The sequence below is a fragment of the Rhinichthys klamathensis genome, unplaced genomic scaffold (assembly GCF_029890125.1).
Source record: "Rhinichthys klamathensis goyatoka isolate OS25496 unplaced genomic scaffold, OSU_Roscu_1.1 h1tg000491l_1, whole genome shotgun sequence".
In the NCBI taxonomy this organism is placed as follows: Eukaryota; Metazoa; Chordata; class Actinopteri; order Cypriniformes; family Leuciscidae; genus Rhinichthys; species Rhinichthys klamathensis.
In genome coordinates this window covers 793,414-819,960 of record NW_026606977.1, presented here as the reverse complement: position 1 = coordinate 819,960, position 26,547 = coordinate 793,414, and the positions used below count along the sequence as shown (strand labels likewise).

The window sequence follows — 26,547 nt, the reverse complement described above, 5'->3', positions numbered from 1 at the left end:
AAATCCTTGTGATCTTAAACTTTTGAACTTTTGTATAAATCTGAAATATAATGATACATGATAAAATTATATCTTGAAAGCAATCCAGTAGAATTGGTCCGTTTTTATTCATTCTGTATTTGTTGTGTCTGAGCTCCCTCTAGTGGACAGACACATTAAAGTACAGTCAGATTCGACAACCAAATCACTTATGTTGTTTGCAGTAATCTGTGAGGATTTTCCCCCTCCTCTTTCTTTGTTTTTTTTCTCCCTATCTCTCTCTGTGACACACACAATAAGTCACTATGTTCACTCTCTCCCTGGTACTACAGAGAACAATGGAACAATGCAGTTCTGTGGCCGAGGCTTCACCCCTCAGACAGAGCGCTGTGATGAGCGAGGTGAGACGGTCAACATCCAGCTCCTATCGCCCGAGCTCCAGCTGGAGGATAAAGGTGGGACAAAGTTGTTATAATTGACGAGTTTAAAACTTCTAAGATTAAATAGAGCTTCGAAAAAATAGTTCCCCTCTGTTTTTGTTCTAGTTTCTTCAGTGGGGAAGGTCTGTCACAGCAATACAAATGAATATTTATTTGTTTATCTATCTGTTAATCCTGTCACAATCATTTATGTCAGTTCTACTCGATTACGGAATCAATTCAAAGTGGTCAAAAAGTGAAATAAACTTTCAAAGCATGTTGTGACTTGCACCACTTAGATTTAGTAGAAATTAAGGCAGCAATTTAACTTTTAAGTGTTGGGAAACTTTGGAAGTTTATATACAACTCAATTGGGTTGATATTTTTTACAACATTTAAAGTTGTGTTTTCAGGAATTCTCGAGCTATTCTTAAAAATACTATCAATTTTTGCAGTAGGCTAATGTTAATTTATTATTATCCTGGTTATGTTTATTGGTGTTCAAAGCCAAAATTGTAATAATCTCCAGTCCAGACAGTTAAAGTGTATGAAGAGTTTGGGTGGGAATAGAGTGCCTGTGTAAATGTGTGTGTGTTTAGGGTAGTTTTTTACAGTGACCAGCACACTGAGAGGCAACAGTGACGCAGATTCCCAACTGGGTGGTGATGATGATGACCATATGGACCGACGTTTGTGCTTTTGTGCTAGTGGTCAAGCAGCAATGAGCTTTTGCTCCTGTTTTATAGCAATCTATAGGAAAATGCATTGAGGTCAGGGTGGGGCCATAGCCAAATCTTTTTTTTTTTTTTTTTGCCAAAGACAAATGTTCATATCATCAGACGATATGAATGCTTATTATTACAGTTTATTTATTGCCTACACAGAGTTTCTTAAAGGGTTAGTTCACCCAAAAATGAAAATTAAGTCATTAATTACTCACCCCCATGCTGTACCAAACCCGTAAGACCTTCGTTCATCTTCGGAACACAAATGAAGATATTTTTGATTAAATCTGAGAGGTGGATCACTGCTACATAGGCTGCCTAAGGGAATGAAACTTGATGCCCCAGAAAGTCATTAAAGAAAATGTCCACAAGGAAGTAATGGAATAGTCGAATAAAGTCGTTATTTATGGGGGGGGGTTTTCGCACAAAAAGTATTCTCGTCGCTTGATAAACTTATAGTTGAGCCACTGTAAGCACATGTAATATTTAAACATTTTCTTTAATGACTTTCTGGGGCGTCAAGTTTCATTCCCTTAGGAAGCCTATGTAGGAGTGATCCAGCTCTCAGATTTAATCAAAAATATCTTCATTTGTGTTCCGAAGATGAACGAAGGTCTTACGGGGTTGGTACAGCATGGGGGTGAGTAATTAATGACTTAATTTTCATTTTTGGGTGAACTAACCCTTTAAACTATGGCTCCTTTTCTCTAAACTCTACCACAAAACACCCACATAACAAACCATGATTAGTAATAAACACTTCAAAACACTGTGAAACACTATACTATAATAATTCAGTACTGTCTTTTGCTTGTTCAGTGTGCAGTGAAGTGCACAGGATTTTGTCACCCATAGATGTATGTGCATAAATACACTGTATATACAGTATGTATGCACAATTGATAAACTTCACAGTTATTGAACTGAACTGAATCAACACTGAACTGACTTGAGCTGAATAATGACACTATTGGCTTGTTAGAGATGCTTTACTGCAGAATTTGAATTAGTTACTATAGCTGCTTTGAAACAATCTGTATTGTATAAAGCGCTATAGAAATAAAGGTGATGACTTATATTCAGTATATATTTACAAAATACGGAAATGCAATGGTGAAACTTTGATTTATTTCTCAAAACATTGAGCTTTTATTTCTGAGTGACCAAATTAGGTATATTTACACTATAAACAGAGATGCAATAGGGGGAAATTAATTAATTTATTTCTGAAAACATTGAGTTTTGATTTCTAAGTGATCAATTTATGTACAAGTGTTTTCACACATGGTCACTGGGTGTAGGTAATCAGGATTGAAATGATTGTGGCATTTAAATGGGAGTGTTTCCTGAATGAAACACAAAAGCTCTTAGTTTTGAATCAGAATCAGAATTAGCTTTATTCGCCAAGTGTGCAACATTTATATAAGACTAAGAAAAAAATTTATAATGTGGTATAAATCTGGAACAGAAGACTTATGTACAGATTTGTCCAGTATGTACAGCTGTGTAAATAAAAGTGTTTTTCAAAAATGATTTATCAGAGATTGCACTCAAAGATCTGATATAAATTTTGGTTGCACTTATGACCCAGTTATTGTAATTACTATAATAAGTACATAGTATATACATGTGGAAAAATAAAGTGCTACCGAAATTTCAATTTCTTTTATGGAATAAATAATTTCTACAATTTTGCCATGCACAAACCCCTCTATTACCAGGTTTCCCACGTGAGAACATGTAGTAGCTTAACTGTGTTGGAAACATCGTTAGAAAGGACGAACAATCATTCTGATATTTTAGCTGTGCTAAAGGGCAGAAATGTTGATATACAGTTTTGCATAATTTTGTATTATTATTTCTTAAGTGAAGCTGTTTTAAAATGTGATTAATCTGTTGTGTTATTAACATAATAGTTAATAAAATACAATACATACATTTTAAAAGCGCATTTAAAAAAAAAAAAAACAGCTATTCCCGAATGGAAGAGCGGTTTAAACTTCCCGGGTTCCTCCAGCATCCCTTCATTCCGCGCGCGTTCCGCCTCATCCAGCTCGTGCTGTGAATGGACGGCTGCCGTTCTTTTCCGGCTACACCTGCTCAACCCACCAGGAAGTGCTGGGCGATAAATCCTAAAGTAATAATCCCTTTTACCTGGAGCGAGAGGAGCGAACAAACATTATTATGCAGTGTATCCGGGGAAAGCCCTCCGATTAGATTCATGTGATCGACGCGCGCGATTAATGCAGGGTAAAAAACACCGTCAACTCCCTGCAAGTTGGGGTTATTGTTTTCCTGCGGTGTAGCGTTTAGTTTTTTTGCGGTCCTAACCTCCCTCCGGCAATGGGATGCAGTGAAAGCGCAGAGGTAAGCGATGCTGCCCGCGACAATACGCGATACAGCGTGTCGAATCTCGAGCGGATGTGTTGATACATTGTTTCATTGTTTCACGGCTGATCGCCTTTGACGGGCCAGTGAAGTGCTGGACTGTCTCTTGCGCTGCATGTAATCCTATTATTATGTCCTATGCGGCCGCACATAGCGATGAAGACATTTGACCATGACAGTTATATGTTGATTTCGCCTGTGCTTGATAAGACAAACCGTTAGACCTTTGTCAGCTGCACACTGATGATCTTCATAACACTGTGTAGTGTGTTAGTAAACACGTCCATAGGGACTGCTGTCCTCTACAACACACTGGTTACACAAAGGTACTTATAATTGGATATATGGCCGATGCTCGTTTTGTGAAATTGATTTTTGAATATGTACGTTCTGACAGGTTACATTTGTAACATTTGTTACATTCATATGAAATGACTTCTTAACATTTGCAGCGTGTTAAATAGTTATGTAAAGAAGAGATTGACTGATGTCATTTTTTATGATTCATTTTATGTTTAAATGTTTCATAACCGATAAATAATACAGATTTTATTTATTGTTGTTCTATTATTGTTTTTTGATACAACAGTAGATTTATTATTCATTACTAATCTCTGAAGTATAGACAATAACAAGATAATAATAATCAAATAATACAATTATTATTAATAATAAAAATGTTCTTTAACATAATATTAATGTTCTTTAAAAAAAAGACTTACCAAAAGTCATGATTTATTAGTAAACACAATTTTTAAGAACCAACTAATAAAAAATAAAAAAATCTTTAATGTGAAGGCATTTCATTTGAATCATATGATAATCAGTCTAAGCGTGACTGAACACGAAGCACTGTGTTTTTGTATTGCAGAGGACAAAAAGAGAATGGAAACCTTTGGAGGACCGAAGCTGCACGGATCTGCCGTGGTTCCTGTTATTTACATTGTTCCTTGTGGGAATGGTAAATCAACAATTTATTTATAATTTATATACAATATTATGTTCATATATGCATGTTATGAAGGTGCTTCTGGTCTCACGTGTTCATCTTACTGTGTATTTACATATGTGGGTACTAGTTCTGCACAGTTCATAATTAAAAGATCGTGATCTCCATTTAAACACCCACCCAGTCGAATTCCTAAACGCCAATGATTCGTCTGTCTATTAAACCTTTGACATATAAAACTTTACAGTTCGGATGTAAACACTGATGTCTATGGTAGCGAGCAAAATGGAGTAAATCACCTTTTGAAAGTAACTTGACGTTTCAAATACAGAATGCATCAATTACATTGTTACACCAGTAAGTGGCGACAAGTGGCTGTTAAAAATGCATTTGTCATTGAATCATTTGTTACAAAATGCTGATTCATCCAGTAGTGAATCAAGTCTTGATGAGTGACTCAATGCATTCAAACCTTCAATTTAAAAAAAAAAAATCGTTGAGTAGTTTAATAGAATAGTTCAACGAGACGGTGTTTTCTGAAGCCACAGCTCCAACGGACATTCTCAAACGGCCTTGGTGTGGTTGGAAGTTCTTGCTTTTCTGACATGTAAACTTAATAAATCCTTATCTGGAGCAAAATAAGCAAGCTGACATTCAGAACAATCTATCTTTCATTTTGAATATATACAAATTTAAATGACGTCTTTTAGTTTGTCAAGAGATTTAAAGAGCCGTTTTTGAATGGTGCGCATGTGCGTACGTGCTCTGGTTTGTAAGAACGAGTATAGAATGAAGAGAAGAGAATTAGTCCTCAGATGCCATGTCCGTAATTTATAGCAACAAATCTTGCATTAATTAATTCGCAAACGAATCAACTAAAAAAAGTTATTAACCTGCGTGACATTATTAACCAACGTGGTTGAACGAAAATGTTTTGCGACAGTCCGGTTTCGGAAACAGTCGTGACTTCGACTGTTCATTTCTTCGACGGTTGATTTCTTCAACGATGGCTCGTACTATGGTAGTTAAAGAGCATATTGCAGGTAAAAAAAAAATCTAAATAAATATATAACCTTGTATGAAAATACCATTTGAAAAGTTAATGCAGGATTTAAACTGTTTTAAAACGACATAAGGGCACTAATTTAGTAGATAAAGTGAGTGTTTCTTGGACTGCTCGTAAAAACGGCTTTTTTTTTTCAAAATCGGGTCATTTTATGTCACGCTAGGGAGCCTCAGCCTCGCCTCAGTGCAGAGTAGGCTGGTATTCAGTGAGAGCGGCCGTGAGTCAGTGTGTTTTCGGTAGTTTTTGTATTTTAATTTATCATCGTCATGGTAAATTATTGTTTGTGGAGGTTGCAAAAACTCCGGTCTGTCAGGACATCGAGTCCACAGGTTTCCATAACAAGTAAAGGGACGGTGCTATATATCTTTCATGCCTGGTGCGGTGTGTGCAGGTGAAGAGACGGGATTTCTCTTCCGCATCGGCTTCGAGAAACGCGGTCGTGTGTAGCGTTCACTTCAGATCGGAGGATTATCATCCCGGTGATATGATGGAGTTCAACATGGGATGCCGAAGCAAGAATATTGATCGTCTAATACTGCACCAATGGCATGAAATAGTGTGATATAGGTAGTCATGCCCTAAATGGAGGCAACTTGTAATTGAAAAACAAAATTACTCAGGTTGTTTAAATATTCAAATCTTTAATTTTCTGTTTATGTTATAACCCAGGTGAAAAATATGTATTAAACATGTACTTGGGTATGTTTTTAGTACAATAGAAATATACTCAAGTACAGTTTTTATACATTTAATAGTATAAATCTACCCTAAACATACTAATGTCTGCTGGCCTGATATACGGTGGTAATAATCTGTACATTATTGTGAGCACAGTGTATATCGTTAGCGAACGTGTATATGTATAAGCACGTCTCTCACCAAGACACCTGTCCTGTTCTCCACGCGTGATTTTTTTCCCCAAACCACTTCAGCGGAAATCCCGCCCTGCAGCCGATTTCATTGGTTTAGGTTACAGTGACGGCTAGGTTTAGGGATCAGTGTTTGGTGTAGGCAATCAGTACAGTGATTGACATGACCAATGAAAACTTTAGAATCGGCTGCAGGGCGGGATTTCCACTGAAGTGGTTTGGGGGAAAAAAATCACACGTTCTCCACTGGTTCTCACACCACAACTCATGGTGTCTCTGACCGTTCTGTCTGACATTAGTCCTGGCCTGTCCCTGCTCTCTCGGCAGCATAGCAGGCTCATAATTGTATGGCTGTGGTCCGTCATACGAGTAAGTATTTCTTCAGCGTCCGAAATGTCATTGCGATCCATTGTTTTCCTGTTGTTTGAATCGACCGCTCTCCCGCCCGTTACGTCACGCCCGCCACGCCCATTTTCAGACGCGGAAGTAAAATTTTCTCACAAAAACGACTCCAGAAGCGTCTGTAGCGTATTTATAAGTATATTTTAAAGGAAATCTAGTTCCTACATTATTTTTCTATACATTGACTAGTTGGGTCCTCTAACCTGCAATATGCCCTTTAAGCAGCGAGTTACGTCGTTGCACAGGAACCCCTGATCGGTTACGGTTAGTCATGGCATTCAACAGTCAGATGTTAGCAGGACAGTGTATTAGCAGATGTAACATAATCAGACAGATAAATCAGGAGTATGATGTGAAGCAGAAGTGGAGTTCAATGTTCCTGGACACTGACTCGACAGTCTCTTCTCTTAATAAAACAATAAAATAACTTTAAAATAGAATAAATAACTGAAAGCAATAATTAATGGCAATTCATTTATTTAGTAAATAGCCATATAATACAACATACTTATTCATTCCATACTTTTTTTCAGGATGACGCTGCATAAATATTTTATGGCCCAGCTTTTTTGCCGTAAATGACCTTTTCGATATGTAGGGTTTTGTCACCTTGTGATTTTTTTCTTTTTCTTTTTTTAATTCATCTGGTCTTCACAAACAATTGGTAACATTATGGAAATTCATTGGGTTAATAGTATCTGCACATTTAGTTTAGCTCTACACGTCCCACATTGACACCGAACTAGATGTCCTAACCAGTGCAATGCAATAAAGCTATTAACGCAACATCTCTTCCAATGAAAATCTGAGCTTTCATCCAAACCAGCCACGATTAGTCTCACTTGGTTTCTATTTCTGTGGTGTTTTGCAGGGTACCTCCACCCAGTGTGAAATCTCACTGCTTCAAAATCCCTGTTCCACATAACTGTATAGTACATTAAATATTTTCTGATTGGTTGTGATTGCAAGGATGCTGACTTTTGACCAAATGAAGAAACTCACATGAATCACTTTTGTCGGTTTTGATGAATCCTGTTCATTTTTTAGCCTTTGCTGCAAAGAAGCTTTTCCCACATCTTTGCCTGTAGTTATTTTAAACAAACACTTTCCATGATTCCTGCTAATTCACTCTCATTCCAGTGTGGCATCTGTGGGTTTACCATCGCAACTGGAGGGGCGGCGCGGCTCGTCTTTGGATATGACAGCTACGGGAACACGTGCGGCCAACGCAACGAGCCCATCGAAGGGGTTCGGCTGAGCGGTCTCGACCATATTGACAGAAAGTGAGTCAGCTCGCCTTTCATCCCTCTCTCACCTGTTTTGTACACTTAGCCCCCACGCACCATCCCCTCACCTCCTCCTCATCCTCATTGCACACCAGTTTTTCTCTGTCGTAAAGTGGTCAGCAGTGAAATCAGAGCGCTCCAGCTCCTTGCCCTTTAATTATCACATCAATGCAAATGTCAAACGGCTGGCGTTTCACCTCGAGATGGCTGAGGACTATCTGAGCTACACACACAGTGCCTTGAATAATTCAGTACTGGCCCTGAGGACGGGTACTGTCACAGTGTGCAGCCCTTAATGGGTGCTAGCCTGAAGGAAAGACAGGTATTGCAGGCTATTTCATTTGTAGAGCTGTCAAATTACGTGGTTTTTTTGGCTCTCCTGTGTGGTTGAACTGAATTGTATGTAGCTTTTTAGAGATGGGTCTGAGATCTGACTCATCACAAGGCAGAGTGATTCATTTGGTGGAGTATTCACTGGCTTGTCAGAGAAGACGTGAAGTTAATAATGGCTTGAAAATGTCTTGCTGGAGCTGTCAGAGAGATGGCTGTGTTGGCAGAGGGCATGCGGTTTACCTTTGTATTAAATGACGTCAAGGCTTCATACTAATGCAATTTTAAGCTTGTAAAGGAATAGTTCTGTCATAATTCACTCATGTTACTCATTAACACCCTCATGTTGTTCCATACCTGCAGGACTTTATTTTGAACTCAAAACTGAACTAAAAAAATACATATTTTTTTTGCTCATCCAATGAAAGTCAATGGTGTCCAATCTCACTAAATCTAACTAACCCCAAACTTTATGAAAACCAAGTTGCAAAAAGTGCTTGTTTTATCATAACTATACCCATATTAGCACATGTCTTCCCATGATTACATATTCAGACACTTGATCCGACATGATGAACAACAGTGTGGGCTATGCTACACTAGAATTTGCTAACTAGAGGTCATTTACATATATAAGTCTTATTTACAGGTTTTTTTTACTGTACTGAAGCACACATTTACCATAATATGTATGAGATAAAAAAAAAAAAAGCTAAGCATTTTTGCTAACCAATGCTTTGACGTGCGTTCCGTGTCTGAATGTCTGTTTTATTTTGGACTGTGTGATCACTCGTTTCTGCTTCTTTTTCACTTGTGTTTTGATCCGGAGATTCTGTACTCTTTCAGAAGATGTGTAATAGCGCCCCCTGCAGTATAACAGTAAAAACACAGATTGCCGGAAATTTCCGTCAATGGCGGGAAATGTGTCATAAATTATGAAAGATTCCGTAAATGGCGGGAAAGAGCCAATGTGTTACCACACACTATACTTGAGTGCTAGACAGTCGTAACAGCATAATAAGCAGTAATACAGCATAATAATAGACTTCAGGGATAAGGCCTGTAAAATGCATATAATTTTCATGTAGACAACAGGGGAAATGAAAATAACCACTGAACCTAATCTAACCCAAAGCTTGCTGCACAAAAACTGCTGACAACCTTTACAGCATGCAATAAACAATGAAATACATGAGAGGAAAAGATGGACAATAACCCCATTAAACAGAGATGGATAAAGTGAGGGATCGTGGGTAGTGGGAGCGGCCTGCTGGATCATGGTATTAGAAGCTGAGAAAGTAAAACTAAGCTAAGCGCATTAACCAGATGAACTTTGCTCGGCTAACAACATTAGCTTGCTAACTCAGTCTGCCTCCTGACACACACAAAGTTACATTCCAAGCATGTACTTTATCCAGTACAGCAGTGGTCTTTCTAGTAGGGGTGTTTGATGGGTATTTATTTTTATTTTTTTTGAGAACCACTGGCCTAAGGTGTTCATTTCATCTGGAAACTGCAGTGAATTGTATGTATAGGTACGTTAGGTAGAGGCACGTATTTCCAATGAGCCTAACCGTTGGCGACGTGTGTGTCTGTGTATATAGAGAGAATGATATGGAGGGTATGTAGTGCTGCTCAAGGGGATTGCACATCTCTAGTGCTAGTGGACCTGTATTTTGAGCCAGAGATAAAGCTGTAATAAGAGGAAGACGAAAAGAAAGTAGGAATAGCTCGCTCACATCTGTCTCTTTTATAACAAGAATAAATGAAGCAATTACTCCAAGCTATATGTTGTAATACTAGGATACGCAAACACCTGGACACGTGCTAAATCACACACAGGCAACATCACATGAAAAAACTACTAATGTGAAACGCCAACATAAATCGCTGCTTATCACAAAAAAAAATTCTGTAAATGGCCAACTGGCATAATTTTAGTGTCCTCAAAGGCTATAATTTTTAACTCATATTCTATCAAGGCTGGACAGCAAAGAACATTTTTATCATAAACATAAAATTAGCTATTCAAATTGTGCTTTGTTTTGTTAGCAATGTGAATTAAGTCAAATGTGAAAATTGTAATCGTACCCCTGATGAACTGAAACAGACATATCAAAATGAGTTTGGGGTCTGTAAAAAATGATAATGTCTCAAAGTCTCATGTTCACCAAGGCTGCAATAAAAACAGTAATATTGTAAAATATTACAATTTAAAATAACCTTTTTCTATTTGAATGTATTTTAAAATGTAATACATTTTTCAGCATCATAACTCTGGTCTTCAGTGTCACATGATCTTTCAGAAATCATTCTAATATGCTGATTTGCTGCTCAAGAAACATTTCTTATTATTATTATCATCATCATTGTTAAAAATAGTTGTTGCTTAATATTTTTGTGGAAACCATGATACATTTTTTCTTTGCTGAATAGAATGTTTAAAAGAGCAGCATTTATTTAAAACAAACACTTTTGATCAATCTAAAACATATTCAAATAGAAAACAGTTATTTTAAGTTGTAAAAATATTTCACAATATTTCTGTTTTTACTGTATCTTTGATTAAATCAATGCAGCTTTGGTAAGCATAAGAGACTTCTTTAAAAAAAACATTCTTAACAACCCCAAACTTTTTTCCGTGTATGTCTATGTAGTACATTAAGCCTTTATTATAAAACAAGAAATTCAGTAGTTGACACTGTAGAAAAACTGTAGTTGTTGTTTGCATATCTGAATGCTATTCTTGTCAAATCTTTTCACATTAGACTTCCCCGAGGACAGGTCTGGGCTCCGTACAGTAAACCTCTTCTGTGGCCAGGCCGTTTTGACAGGATCTGTGCTAATGTGCGCGTGTGTCCCCTGCTACTGACAGTCTGTTTTTGTGCTGAGCACACAAGACAATGGGTCCCTCGTCCCCGCGCGGGCACCGTGCCCACTTCACACCACAGGAAAAGATGAAGTAAAGCCACAGAGGAGGCTTGGCTTATAAACAAGCTCTCAGTTCCCCTCTGCCAAAAAACTGGGCTGAACGGTCCTGTGACGAAAAATATCTGCTGTTCAGAGTTGATCTTTATCGCACAATGCTGTGTTATCAGACTTCATGAAATAAACATCTTGTTTCGGTATTTCATTTGTCATCAGATTTGAGGTTATGTACTTTTCCTGTCTTGAAAAATGAGAGTTTGTTGTGGTTTTATTCACAGATTCGTCTTTTTCCTGGATCCATGCAACATAGACATCATTCAGAGGAAGATTAAGTCCATGGCGCTGTGCGTGTCACAATGTCCTACCGAGGAACTGGCGACTTACTACGACCTCAAGAGGTTTGCCATGATGAATGGTGAGTTGATCACCCAGTTAGCTATTGTGGACATGTAACGTCATCGTCACAGATATAATGCCAGCACATTGACTGGACATCTACCCATGGGAAAGACAAAGGTGTTCCTTATATATGTGGTCATGACCCCCAGTGTGTGTCTTTTCACACACATAGATTTAGACATATGTTCCTGTCAGGCACAGCCAGTAAGACCCGGTTGAGTTGCCTAAACAAAGGTTCCACTGACCCATCTTGCTGTAGGGTCTCTGTTGTTTACAGTCCAGTCTTGCTGTCTGTAGGGTTTGACACGTTCCATCTGACACCAAGGGGGAATATGAATGACATCATTGTTTCCCACTCAGAGACATGGACTTTCTCTGTGTTTTCTGTGCATCTGCTTATGAGGATAGTTCATTATGTATTTGGAGTTCACTTCATATTAAATGCGTAGTGAGTTAACTGATTTAATTAGTGACCCTATTATCTCATTTCGCATTCCTGCTGAAAACCAGCTAAACCAGTTTCTGATGATAGCTGATATCACTGTTATTTTAGTACTATTTATGTACTGTTATATAGCACTTATGGGTTTTATTTTTTATACTTTTAAATTTAGTAATATTGTTCTGCACTTTTCTTAAATATTTCTGTTTAGCTTAAATTTATCTTAAGTACAATTTTAGTTTTAGGAATTTTGTACTTATTTCAGTTAAAATGTTTTTTCATCTAACATATATTATATATTTTTAGTTAATTACTTTGAACATTATAAATGTCTTTACTGTCACTTTTGATCAACCGAATCAATGTGTCCTGAATAAAAGTATTAATTTCTTTCAAAAAAGAAAAAGAAAATCTTATTGACCCCAAAAAGAGCATTAGAGCAATGTTTATTTAATTTTTTTTGCCTGACCATTTTGGTCAACCTGATTAAAGCTGGTTGACTATTTTGATTTGAGCTAGTCGGGTCACCTGGTGAAGCTGGCTTCCTCTTATTGAGAATAATCTCAACTTATTGTTCCGACTTATTGTCCACCTTAAAGGTATCGTTCACCCCAAAATAAAAGTTCTGTCATTATTTACTCACCCTCAAGTTGTTCTAAAAAAATGAATGGAAGTCATTGGGGGCCAGCAACTGTTTGGTTACCAACATTCTTCAAAATATCTTCTTTTGTGCTCAACAGAACAAAGAAATTCATATAGGTTTAGAACAACTTGAGGGTGAGTAAATGACCATTTTCATTTTTGGGTAAACTATCCCTTTAAGTTAGCATGAGCTAGCATTATAGGGGTGATGTTGTGTGTATAATGCAAATGCATCTTTTTGTTCTCTTTTAGGGTCTGAGCTTTGTTCGTATGAGTTACCTGGTCATAAGTACCCTCAACTTCCCGAGCGATTCGAAAAGTGTCCCAAACTTCCAGTACCAGAGAGGTATGAAACAAACTCTTGACAAACAAACTCTCCCTATAAAGCGCAGCTCTTCCCCCCCCTTGATCTGTCCTCTATCCTCTATCCTCTATCCTCTGGCCTTTTCTATCTCTGCAGCAAAGCTCTTCCAGTGTTTAACCGCTGCACGCCTGTGGATATCTCCTGCTATGCTAAGTTTGCTGAAGCGGTGGTCACGTTTGTCAGTGACAACAGCATGTTAAACAGGCTGATTGCCGGGGTGGCGGCCAGCAAAGAGATCATTGTCGGGCTGTGTCTGCTGGCGTTAGGTAAACGTCTACTCTCTCTGGCTGCTGCTGCTGAGATTACATTTTCTTAATATGTTTTTACCTGTAAAATTAGTTGAAATGGATCATTACGGTCCCTGATATCCATATAAAATCAAGGATGCGTTAACAAACAAGCATCTAAATATAAGGCTCACTATTGTAATTATTACAGTGTTCTGAGCCACTATCAGATGAAGGCTTATCATCCCTTTAAGAAATAACATTTGCAACACATTTAAATTTCATAATACAATGTTTTTTAGATTGAGAACATCTTAATCTGATTTTGTTCCTCTGACGGCTGATCCTGTTTTGTGCATGCTGCAGTTTTGTCTATGATCCTCATGGTGATCATTCGTTACATCTCTGCTGTCCTGGTTTGGATCCTCACTGCAATGGTGGTTCTGGGTTCTTTGGGCAAGTCTGCTTTCTCTGATCTTTTCTCACCTCCTGAGCTGAAAATAACATTCTTTCTTTCTTCATTTGCACGTACTGTTCCTGAGTGCAAAATAGCACAATAGCGCAATCTGATTAATTAAACAGTTTAGCCAGTTGTCAAGGATACTAGGGATGCACAATACATTTGTGATCATGTGAGCATCACCCAAAGTTAGCAGTTTTTAATGATCATGTCAGTCTGATATTTTATTTGACTATTTTACTTGGTTATATTTTAATTTGTTCTATTTTATTTAGCTATATATTATTTTTATTTTATAATTTTGTTATATTGCTATTTTACATTGTTCTTTTCTATTGTATTTTGTTTATATTTTTATTTTATTTTATTGTTTTATTATTTTACTTTGGTTACATTTGAATGGTTTTATTTTATTTTGTTATTGTCTGTTTTTTATTTTATTTTATAATTTTGTTCTATTTTATTTTATTTAGTTTTCTTTGGTTTTGTTTTTAGTTATTTTTCTCAAACAATTTTTGAGACAAACAAAACAAACTTTGCCGGTTTCAAAAAGTAGGCTACTATTATCTATATCTAGGTATTATAAGTACAATTATCCATCTTAATACTGTAATTTACTTATAATCCTTATAGTTTTTGATGTCTGATTTTACTTCCATTTCCAAAATTTAGTGCGAGTTGTATTTTTGCTTAAAAAACAGACTAAACGGTATAGATTTATAATATCACTCTTCTTCATATGATCATATTGACTGTCAGCCAATATTATTATTATGTATCTGTTCCAAAAGGATGCACAGTAATCTAGTCCCAAACAAAGGTGAATCACCATTAACACAGTGTGTTTTATTTTAGGCTCACACCTGTTTTTGCAGTGTTGAATGTGAATTTGGCATGCGTTCTTTCTCAGGAGGCACCAGCGTTCTGTGGTGGTTATATATAGACTACAGAATGACGATGAATGAGACCATGTCTAAGGATCTGAGGGAAACAGAAGAACCCAACGGTGGCATGAAACCCACCAAAGACCATGCTCAAGGACTGCTCATCTATGCAGTTTCAGCAACTGTGTTCACTGTAAGCTCTCCAAGAAATGAGGATATGAAATATGGCTGGTGTTTTTGTGGCGGTGTCATGCTGCAAATTTCCCTCTTTCTGCTCCTGCAGGGAATATTGTTGCTTCTGATGTTGTTTATGAGGAAGAGGGTTGCCCTGACCATCGCCCTGTTCCACGTGGCAGGAAAAGTGTTTATCCACCTGCCACTGTTGGCGCTGCAGCCCTTCTGCACCTTCCTCGCTCTTTCTCTTTTTTGGGTTTACTGGATCATGGTCCTCCTCTTTCTCGGCACCACTGGTGAGATGAAGATGTCTGTGGGTTTTAAAGGGATATTTAACCGAAAAAGTCACTTAACTACCCTTATTTTGCTCCTAAATTTCTTTTACATGCTTCTTTCTTCCATCATTTTTTTTTTTTTATCACAGAGAGCTTTCAGTGTTTAGGGAAAAAGCGGCATTAATATTGTTTTAACTTTTTCATTTTGTTTTCCAAAGAAGAAAGAAAGTAAAATAGGTAATGGAATGATTTGAGGGTGGGCAAATGTTGTCAGGATTTGCTTTGCTTTGCTTTGCATTGCATTTTTTTTTTTTTGTCAGGACATAATGTGTACAAGGCTTAAAATAGCCTTCTGTTCAAGTCATTTTGTACAGATAATGTGGGACATTTACGTACTGCTGCACAAATTAGCCGGCTTTGCTTGGGCACCTTGTTTTCATTTTGACTGTATTATTATTGCAAAAAGTTCTTTAAAAGCAAAAATCTGTCCTGTCCACAGGGAACCCGGAGAAGAATGAGGATACTGGGCTGGTTGAGTTCAGGCTCACAGGAGGGCTGCAGTACATGACCTGGTACCACGCAGTGGGACTGATCTGGATTAGCGAGTTCATCCTGGCCTGTCAGCAGATGACCGTAGCCGGTGCTGTGGTAACCTACTATTTCACAAGGTCTGTATTTTTGTGGAAAATGTTCTCAAATGCCACTGGTCAACATTTTATTGTTAAAGGTGCAGCAAGCGATTTTAAACGCTGTTGAAAGTGGATCGGGCCGAGCAGCACGACACACTTGTAGCCAATCAGCATTAGGGGGCGTGTCCAATCATGATGGGGGAGGAGAGAGAGTGAGCAAGAGGGAGATTTGAACTGAAGAAAGACTGTAGAAAGAAATATGGCTGAGAGACATTACAAAAGAGAAAAGCTGAGAGGAAAAGAAGCTTTTTTTTTAGAAGAAGAGCTTTAGAACCCGCATTATTAGACAAGCTTTCCAGCGCTGGAGAGACCCAAGCGGGAAGGCCTGAAAACGGACGCCGAGGTTGCAATTTAGCCATTAAAACTATTATTTTGTAATACTATATTGGTTTACATTGTTTGAAATGACTTTGAATAATCTAGGATAAGTCTATAATTGCAGTTGTCTTCGACTAATCCTGCATTCATGATGTTGTTCTTAAAATAGCTCACAACTATAACCGAGAAAGATGAGTCATTTATTTCATATCCATTCAGGGACAAAACCAAACTCCCGGTGACACCCATCCTGTCATCAGTGCTGCGTCTGGTGCGGTATCACCTGGGCACTGTGGCCAAGGGCTCCTTCATCATCACCCTCGTCAAGATCCCACGCCTCATTCTCATGTACATCCACAACCAACTCAAAGGCAAGGTAAGGTCACAGCTCACTTTACGTGTCCTTCGGTTGTCGGATCTAAATTGCAAATCTCTGACGTCATGCATGTTTATGCTTATAGCAGGCAGTTTTCATTAGCACAAGAAAGTGCTTATGTTGTGCTTGGGACAATTACATCAGTGATTAACTAATAGTAAAACTAATGCGATTTATTATCGTCCTTTACGATTGTTGCTTGTCAGACTGTACGAACATGATCCTCGCTGTAAGCCATGATGTCACACTGTAAGATCTCAGTTGTCATAAATGTCAGACTGTACGACAGTCAAGACGCGTTAAAAACGGCTTTTCTTGAAAAATAAAGACAATCTGACGGTCGTCTTAGGAGAAGCCACACTGCAGGACTGTGAGTCAAATCTTCTGACACTGCCAGAATTTCGTCGGAGATCAAATTTGATCGCAACGGTCATTAATCGGCTGTCGGTGAACATGTCAAAATAACTTTCAAAGACTTCAGGTTTTAGCCTAGGATCAGAGGATTATTTTAGGATTTGCTAAATTTGTCTCAGACGGCCAAATCGCAGGCAAAATCGCACAGTGTGCACCCGGCTTAAGATGTTGTCTAGGAGTATTAAATACTAAACATAGTAAAAACACTTTTTTGCATTTAAGTCCTTTCATGGTAGAGACAGTGTTCTTTCAGTTGTATTCATATACTATTATAGTGTTTGTTCATATTATTTTAAATGAGATTTTATTTTTTACTTTAATTTGAAAGTTTTAGCAATTTTGTGTCAAGTTTTTTGTTGTCATTTTTAATTCGTTTTTTGTTTTAAATATGTGTATGTGTTTTTTGTTAACTTATTATTTATTAGTTTTAGTTACTAGAGACTGGCATGGGGGCACTTTCCATAAGATCATCTCTCAATGCAAATCAAACCAGCTATTTGGCTAACTGAAATAAAACCATGCCAATCTCTAGTTATGGTGAAGGGTGTGTGATGATGTGGGGCTATTTTAATTCCAAAGGCCAAGGGAACTTTATCAGGATGCATAGTATCCTGGATCCATGAAATAACTGGCCTTTAAAAAAATAAAAATCTGCCTGCCTCTATGGGAATTTAACATAGGGGTGTCCTGACTTATGCACCCTGTATTTTAAGGAAGAACATTTATTTATTTAAGATACATTATTCATTCACAAAGAAAATTGGTGTACTTAAAGGTTGGATTTTTCCTCATTTTATTAATCGAGGCATTAAGATTAATTTCCAAAAGATTATTTTTTAGTCAACTTTATCATGGGTGTGTTCACTTATGCTAAGCACTGAATGGCTTTTTGAATCAGCAGTCAGATTACGTTTCTTGTCTGAAAATGTTTTTCTATATACTTACTTTGGTATTTTCTTGTGTTTTGGGTGGGTATCTTTTGAAGTTAATGCCACAAGCTATTTATTACTGTCCTCTCGGGTTCCACTTTGGTGAACTGTCATTTACTTGATATATGGCTAGTGATCTCGGGAATATAATGAACTCTAATAGATATCAGCACCAGCTTTAAAGAGACAGATTTGGAGCATTGAGGTAGTGGCTGACAAATGTGCAAAAGACATGCACTGTGGGTAACACTTGCGCTTGCTCTGATTCTGTTCCATGTTACGCGCCCCACAGGAAAACGCTTGTGCACGCTGCATGCTGAAGGCCTGTATCTGCTGTCTGTGGTGTCTGGAGAAGTGCCTCAACTATCTGAATCAGGTAGGTCAGTAATTGAATTACTGCAAAACGAGGTAGAAATTGTCTATGTGGTGTTTTTAATATGCTGTAAGACAAACCATGTGCAAATTCACAAGTCAACACCATTCCTGAGTATTTTCTCCTTAAAACTGGTCTCAAAAACGCGGTTTGAAATCGCCCCTGTTCTCTACGTCACAAACATGTTGTAACCAATCACTTCAACGTGCCGGCGGGCTTTAGCATATCATTAACTATGATGCAAGGCAGGGGAGTCTCAAGAGAAGCCAGGTTATCCCAGTATATTTTTTCTGTTGATATGAAAATCGAGTGAATTATAGATTTATGATGTATATTACGATATTATGATGAACTATATGCCTTTCTCCACTGACGTTCTGAGTTGTTCAAAGTGTTTCCAAGGATGCTGATTGTTAGAAGGCAGCTGCCTGACTCTGAGATAGCGAATGGGAACATGGTTTGTGTAACATTACATTATTAGCTGTTTGATAATGTAGTCAAGCCAAAGGCTAATCATATTAGTTACCGTTATGTGTCTGACGTTGTAGAGAGCGATACATGAAAAGCATTACTATTCTGATACATCGACTTGTAGGCGAGCCTGCATAATTCACTCTTCCACTTCTTCTGAAACAGTTTCTGGTTCAAACGTATATGCAGTGCTTTAAGTGGGCCGGTACGCACCGGTACTCAGTACCACCACTTCCAAATATAGCTCTTGAGCGTACCGCCACCTCTCCGTGCGCCCAGAACGTGCTTTTAGCGTACCGGTACGCTCATTTGCACATCTGTTTTAATCCTTTGGCTGCGCTGCCGCTTTTCAGAGCTTCCTTCACAATGCACGCCTCCTAATTCGTCCCAGCGAGAGCAGAGACTACATTACCCATACACCCTGGAGTTTTACAAGTGAAAAGCGCATGCGTCGCTTTTACCGCTGTCAGTGTTAGCTGCTCGGTTGAAATACAAATAGAGCATCACAGTGCGTGGCGTGTCCTGGTTAAACCCCGCGAAGGTCCGTGAAGACTGAAGATCGTGTAATGTAGCTCATTGGTCGCACGTCAGAGGCGCCCGCGCCATTGGATGTGCAGTTGCCGCAGTACAGCCTATGAGCGAGCCAGATGCTCAATGTGTTTTACATATAAGCTTCATTAAATCAGAAAAGAAGTTTCCCTGCACATTCACTATATAATTCACTGGAGGAAAAAGTTCGCGTGGCCGTCTTCCGATTTGGAAGTCGCTCAAAAGGCTCTTTCGCGGTCGTGGCTTTAGTCGACTTCAGTGAGGCGCGGTGGTTTATGGGATGAGTAGTTCCTTCGCTCGGAAATGAAAATATGTACACAAACAACCTTTGACTTTATTTGGATTTTCTCTTCGTTTTTTCACTCGAAATGATATGTTGTATGCTTATGAGTTCAGCTGTTGTTGGTTATCTTCAGACATGCTCTAAAACTTATACGGTTTTTCCAAAACGTCAATGGGAGAAATGAATGGGAAATTTACTTCCGGCACCGAAGCTCTCTCGGGCTGTGGGCGGGACTGTGATGCTCTATACCCTGGCCTAGACAATAACATTTAATTTTGTAAAAGAATAAAAGTTTTTTTTTTTTTTTTTACAAATGTAATTTTACTCTGTTTATTAATGTTTTTGCTCAACATTTGTGATTTTTTTTGGAGGATTTATGATATATTTTAAATTTCTATAAATAAATAAATATTTATTTAAATAGGCTTTTTACAACAAAAAAAAATTGCATTTTATGTCAAATTCACTTTATAAAAGACCCAGATTTCTAACTTTCATTCATGGAGATAACATGGATAATTTTACATGGTTTAATGTAAGATTTTTGGTTATTTTTTTGAAAATGCAGTTTTAAAATAAAATAAAAATCACTTTAACCACTAGATGGCTATAGAGCTTCACTATATGCTATTTGCTATTTGACTAATCAAAATATATCTTTTCACAAGTTTTTCCAGTTGGATTCAGTAAAGTTGACTGAGTGGATCTCTGAGCTCGTGCGATTGAGTGGAGGCGCGGACTAATTTGCATATTCATGGTTCCATGTATACTAAATGAGGCAAGGGTTTAGAGCTACATTCAAGCTATTTTAAGGCATGAAGAAATTATTTCCACAGGAAAAAACATTTCAGTATGTCATTTTAGTGATCAAAGATGAGTTTTAAGGGACACATTTATTGACTTTAAAAGAACTGTGATCTATTAATTCTTGTAATCTGTTTCTAGAATGCTTATGCGGCGACGGCCATAAACAGCACCAGTTTCTGCACCTCGGCCCGTGATGCCTTCATGATCCTGGTGGAAAACGCTCTTAGGGTGGCGACCATCAACACCGTTGGGGATTTCGTTCTCTTCCTGGGCAAGGTGAAAGACAGATGAGTTTTGATAGTAGTAGTTGAATATTTTAAGAACTATAAATGATGCAAGATAAACGGTTTCATTCAGTGGTTTGAGGAGTGCCATTTTCTTTTGTATGTTGACATACACTACCATTCAAGTTTGGGGTCAGCAAGATTTAAAAAAAAAAAAATCTCATTCTCATCAATTTATCATTTATTTGATCAAAAATACAGTAAAACATTTACATGTGTTACATATGATTACAATTTAAAATAACTGTTTTTATATATATTTTAAAAGGCAATATATTCCTGTGATAAATTATTCCATTTTCAGCATAATTTCTCTAGTCTTCAGTGTCACATGATCCTTCAGAAATCATTCCAAATTTCCGATATGCTGATTTGGTGCTCAAAAAAAAACAGTTCTTCTTATTATTAATGTTAAAAACAGTTGTGCTGCTTAATATTCTTTTTGGTGAAAACCGCGATACATTTTTTTTTTCATGATTCTTCAATGAATAGAAAGCTCAAAAGAACAGCATTTATTTGAATGCCTTTTTTAAAAATAAAAAAGTCTTTACTGTCACTTTTGATCAATTTAATGTATCCTTGCAGAATTAAAGTGTTCATTTCTTATGTTAAAAAATCTTACTGACCCCAGACTTTTGAATTGTAGTGTATGTCCTACATCCAGCATAACTCTTATTTATTAATAATAACAATTCTGTTAAAAAAAGATTTGTAATAATGAGGCCAGATTTAGTTTTAGGTTATATTTTAAATGATTAAATTGCTGCTAAAGGTTTATTTGTCAACTTTTATGGCCTCAAACAGACATGAACTAAAAGTCACAAGCTTGTGTACTCATGCTAACCGAATGTTACTGGTTAAGCCGTTTCACCATCTTTCTGATGAAGCTGGTTTACCGAGAGCAACCCACCCTGTAAACCAAAATCTTTCCACTAGGATTTCTTTCTTGGTTGTTCTAGCTGCTAATTGAGCTTTTGGGTGCCATGCAGATCCTGATCGTGGCGTGCACGGCGTTCGCTGGGGTGTTAGCGCTGAACTATCAGAGAGATTACACCGAGTGGGTCCTGCCGCTCATCATCGTGTGTCTGTTCGCGTTCCTGGTGGCACACTGCTTCCTGTCCATCTTCGAGATCGTAGTGGACGTGCTCTTCCTCTGCTTTGCCATCGACACCAAATACAACAATGGCACACCTGGGAGGGAGTTCTACATGGACAAGGCCCTGATGGTGAGTCGACGACGCTGAAGAAAAGGTTGCAGAATAATCTGTGCAATCTCCTTCTGTCACCATAAATAGTCTCAGTGTTGGGAGAGCGCACTTGCCATCTGAGTCACGTTTCTGATTTGTGTTGTAGCTTCGTTCGTTCTTTTGAATGCGGGCTCTCTGCTGGCCTGGATACGTTCATATTTTAAGATTCAGATGGTGTCCCAGATATTCTCTCTGGACCACTTTCACCTTTTGTTTTGAAAAGCTGGTTGATTTTGCAAGGGGGAAAAACTCCCACAAGGCTGGTTTCTTGTGCACTCTTATGAGAGCGTTCTCCTTTTCACATAGTCAGCCAAATCGTGTAGCCAACAGCTTTGTGAAATCAAAAGAGAAGGCTCGAGCCTTGAGGTGCTGCACAGAATCACAGCCCTTCAGATATGCGAAGTCACAAACGGTAAAGTTTGTAGCACAGCGACTGACTTTGGAACTGCTTTCCTTCTGAGAGCTGCTTTGGTTAAAAATATGTGTTCAGTCTGCAATTACTGGCATCAATTCAGAACGTTTTTATTTTTGGCGGGAAAGCTGTTTTCCAACTGCACATTGAGGAGCTGTGCCCTAGTCTGCTTGAAAATGGTCTTCCGGTGTAAGAGATGGTTTGAAAACGATCGGAAAATTCGTGGCAATGATCTGCTATTGGTTACGCATCATTTACTTCACAGAATCGTCATTCAACAAGGTTAAGTGGAAATGATGAGTTGTTTTACTGGAATGTAAATGTTTTTTAGAAGCAGAGCCGAGCTGGAAAACAACATTTTCATCAGAGATTTTCACAATTATTACATTTTTTTTTAAAGTATTGTAAATAAAGCTTTGAATAAAATTGTAGTTCTATAATTTTGGCCCCATTTGCATTAGGATAATATTTTCATAATAAAAAAGCTTTTTTTAAACACAATTTTTAGTTGATCATGCATCCATATGTTTTATAATTAAATTATAATTCATATTATTCTCAGTGGTGATTCTCATTACTGTCATGAAGTAATTTTATTGTATTACAATACTGTGAAGTTTTTTTTTTAAATCAGTATTAAAGGCAGAAGAACAAATACTGTGTAAATATAATTTATATATGTGTGTTTGTAGTATTTGCTGTTCTGCATATAATTTACGCTGATTTAAATACAAAAATATTGTATGAACCTAATATATAACTATCTGTCTATCTATCTATCTATCTATCTATCTATCTATCTATCTATCTATCTATCTATCTATCTATCTGTCCGTCCGTCCGTCCGTCCGTCCGTCCGTCCGTCCGTCCGTCCGTCCGTCCGTCCGTCCGTCCGTCCGTCCGTCCGTCCGTCCGTCCGTCCGTCCGTCCGGTCTGTCTGTCTGTCTGTCTGTCTGTCTGTCTGTCTGTCTGTCTGTCTGTCTGTCTGTCTGTCTGTCTGTCTGGATAGATAGATAGATAGATAGATAGATAGATAGATAGATAGATAGATAGATAGATAGATAGATAGATAGATAGATAGATAGATAGATAGATAGATATTATTTTATTAAAATATATAAAAAGATAGAGGACAGTAATGAGAACTTGGGAATTAAAACATGATTAATTATCATTAGAATGTCTCAATGCTTCTTACATAAATCAAACATGAACTCAGACTGAGAAATGGAGCCTAGAGTGAAAAAGCCTCTAGGTGTACGGGACTGTAGTTTGATTTCTTTCTTTCTTTCATCTTCTGCAGGAGTTTGTGGAGAACAGCAGGAAGTCAATGGCGATAGAGGAGCGGGGGCGCAGCAAGCGCGCCCGTCCCAAGGAAGAGGTAGAGTTGACGGAGGTTAAGGCCATGGTGAGTGGTGACGTGGGTGAGGCAGGGGCGGAGTGGCAGGAGCTCCAGGAGTTCCACCTGTACTATCTGCTGCTGTGTGTGCTGATGGACTGGGCCCTGACGGAGCACAATCTGGTGCTGTGCCTCACACAAGACATGATCATCTTCCTGTCTGTCTGCCTGCCCACCTCCACCCTCTTCTTCCTGGTCACATTGCTCCAGAACACACCCGTGGCTGTTGCTGCATGCTGACTAACGCTTCCTCACCTCCTCCTCTCATTTCATCCATCTTTCTATGCATCGCACTAACAGAGCATGAGCATCTATTTTTCTATCTGTGGATTATTATTTTTATTTTTTTTTCATTCCATTTTTGCCTCTTCTTTTTTTACTGACTGTCTTGAACTCATATGGCGGCTATAAACTGTACTTGTATATCCGTGGCCTTAAAAACACCATGTTGCTCTTCGGAGGAAAGATAATTGAAACTGCTAGGCTGGAAAAACAAGAGCAGGAGAGGAAGGGAAAGACTTTATCTCTCACATCGATGGTCATATTATGATCTATAATATAAAAGGATTCTCCACAATTCTTAGTTAGCAATTTAGCTGGTGACAATTAACCCTTGGCTTGCTGGATAAACCACTGCAAATCGTGAGTTTAAACACTCAAACTATCAAAATGACTATTTGGTCAGTTTAGTTTGTTTAGTAAGATAATATTGGGACTGACTGTATATGGGTCGTTGACATGAAATGTTAGTCCAGGTTCTTTTGTGTGACATGCTATTAAAAATTCTCAAAATCGACCAGTCAATGTGTTGTAGGATGACTAGTTGATGACTTTATGTTTGTCTATTATTATTTGACATGCAGTTTTCCCCGACACTGATTGAGAGATGGTACAGAATATTTATTTTAAAGTGCTTTTTCGGATATTACCTATTGTGTAGTGTGTAATATAACAGTTTGTGAATGTAAAAGCTCTGCAAAGTTTTAAAGATCAAAGTTATTGTCTCCCAAAAGAAAGAAAAAAAACGATTCTGAACGAGTTCTGTAACGAGTCGTCAGTAATTCCAGTCATATTTCCTTCTCGAACTTATGTAGGTTTGAAACAAATTTGCATAATTCCAGCCTATGGTCTTCATTGCCGCGAACCACGTCTACTTTGACCTCTAAACATTGTAGTTGTAGCTGAGACTGGACACGTTTGGTGCGTGTTGTCGACATGTCGAAAAGAAGCCGCTTTCAGCACTGCGAAAGCAAATCCACAGTCACTTTCGAAGGATATCTGACCAATCAGAGAAGAGTAGTCTCTCGGTAAGGCGGGTTTAGAGAAACTGAATCCTTTATCGAACCATTTCACTGTGAGAAATGAGGTGATGCTGCAATGTATATTATGAGAAAATTAAAAATATATAGATTTTTTTTTTTTACTTTGGATTCATTGAATTGTAGGAGACCTCCAAAACAAAATTAGGAGCCTTTAAAATAGCATAAAAAAAATAAAAAAAAAAAAAAAAAAAATTTATACCACTCCACAAGATTATTTAAAGGGATAGTTGGCTCAAAAATGAAAAAATGTCTCATGTTGTTCCAAACATGTTAATAGTATGAAAGTCTCTGGCTGGGCAAAAAAAAAAAAAAAGTACATTCAAAATGTTCATTTTTGGGTCAAACATCTTTTTACATGAACTGCAAGAAAAATAAATATGTTTCCTTATATATTTCCTTATTTAACCCTAAACTCTTGATGTTGAAGAAGTTCATGGTCATTTTAAAAGTTCACATTATTTGTCAACTACCCATATACTCTCTGTGTTCCTGAAATCTGTTGTTATTGATATTGTTGGTGTGTTATAGAGGGGGATATCTGGTTTCAAGATTGCCTTTACCATCCATCATAACACCCTCTCAATAAGCATGGCTTCTCACACTTGCTTTTTGCAATGCTATTTTATGGCATTCTGCTCCTTGAAAACTGATGAAGTGGACTAACTCCTCCAGATCCAGATCAGATGAATGGTTGTTGGTTTGTTTGGGACTAATGATGTCTTTCTTTCCTGTAGGCTCCCGGGACAAGCTCTGCTTGACCAAAATCAGCCCATGGGACTTTTTAAAGACATTCCAAAATGTTTATTTTTACCAATGTGTAACATGTTTACTATGGTTTCACTCCAGGGAATACAATATTTTAATAAGAAACTGTAAAAAAAATGAAATAACAATGTAATGAAGCACTTTATATTGGAGCGCTGCATATTTTAAAAAGCCTGATGCATTTTTCGTAGTGATGTCCTTTTTATAAGACTAAAAAAAAAACCAGTTGCCATCTAGTGAAACACAGTATTAATAATGTCTAGAATCACTGTTTTTATTGTCAATTTTTTCATAACAAACTTTTCTTTGCGTTTATGAGAAACCCACATACTGCAGTGCAGCACTTGTTTGTTTTTTCCCTTTTAATCCAAATACTGAAGCATCTATGCTTTTTATTTCTTAATTTAAAAAAAAAAAAAAAGAGAGAAAATGCTTGGTTGTGTTATTTTACTCAAATAACGTTACCATGCTTGAAAATGAAGTCTGAGGGCCTTTCACTTCTGTGTAAAAAGATTGGTTGCTTGCTTTCCCTCCAATGGTGGTGATTTTTAGTTAGTTTCTGAGTTGTGATAAAACTAGTCAAAAGGTCAATTTTTCCTGCTGTGTCTGTTAGTACTGGAAGAAACTGGGTTGGGCTACCTTAAACTGGGAGGATGATGTTAATGGTTTCTAACTACAATCCACAGTTGCTGTAACTATGA

General features: G+C 37.7%; 1 protein-coding gene across 4 annotated transcripts; it reads left to right on the top strand.

The window, feature by feature from the left end:
• Nucleotides 1-290: 290 nt before the first annotated feature.
• slc44a1b (solute carrier family 44 member 1b) lies at nt 291-26,028 on the top strand. Of its 4 annotated transcripts, none has more exons than XM_056237618.1 (16): nt 291-434; nt 4,383-4,472; nt 7,938-8,080; nt 11,620-11,756; nt 13,077-13,170; nt 13,285-13,454; nt 13,782-13,871; nt 14,786-14,952; nt 15,043-15,229; nt 15,708-15,876; nt 16,435-16,591; nt 18,227-18,310; nt 20,556-20,693; nt 21,691-21,927; nt 23,664-23,741; nt 25,816-26,028. In XM_056237618.1, the coding sequence occupies exons 1-16, from the start codon at nt 318-320 to the stop codon at nt 25,837-25,839; spliced, it is 2,082 nt and encodes a 693-aa protein (XP_056093593.1). In that variant the 5' UTR covers nt 291-317; the 3' UTR covers nt 25,840-26,028. The 4 variants fall into 4 exon arrangements, with proteins under 4 accessions (XP_056093593.1, XP_056093592.1, XP_056093590.1 ...); XM_056237617.1 differs by having other exon boundaries at nt 23,664-23,768; XM_056237615.1 differs by lacking the exon at nt 25,816-26,028 and having other exon boundaries at nt 23,664-25,230.
• The last annotated feature ends 519 nt before the right edge of the window (nt 26,029-26,547 follow it).

What these genes read in the sequence shown, in the direction of transcription:
- slc44a1b (XM_056237615.1), top strand. Translation starts at nt 318, where the DNA reads ATGGAACAATGCAGTTCTGTGGCCGAGGCTTCACCCCTCAGACAGAGC. An exon ending in TTTCAGCAACTGTGTTCACT is followed by an intron (nt 14,953 to 15,042) that starts GTAAGCTCTCCA and finishes CTGCTCCTGCAG; the next exon opens with GGAATATTGTTGCTTCTGAT. An exon ending in GTAACCTACTATTTCACAAG is followed by an intron (nt 15,877 to 16,434) that starts GTCTGTATTTTT and finishes ATATCCATTCAG; the next exon opens with GGACAAAACCAAACTCCCGG.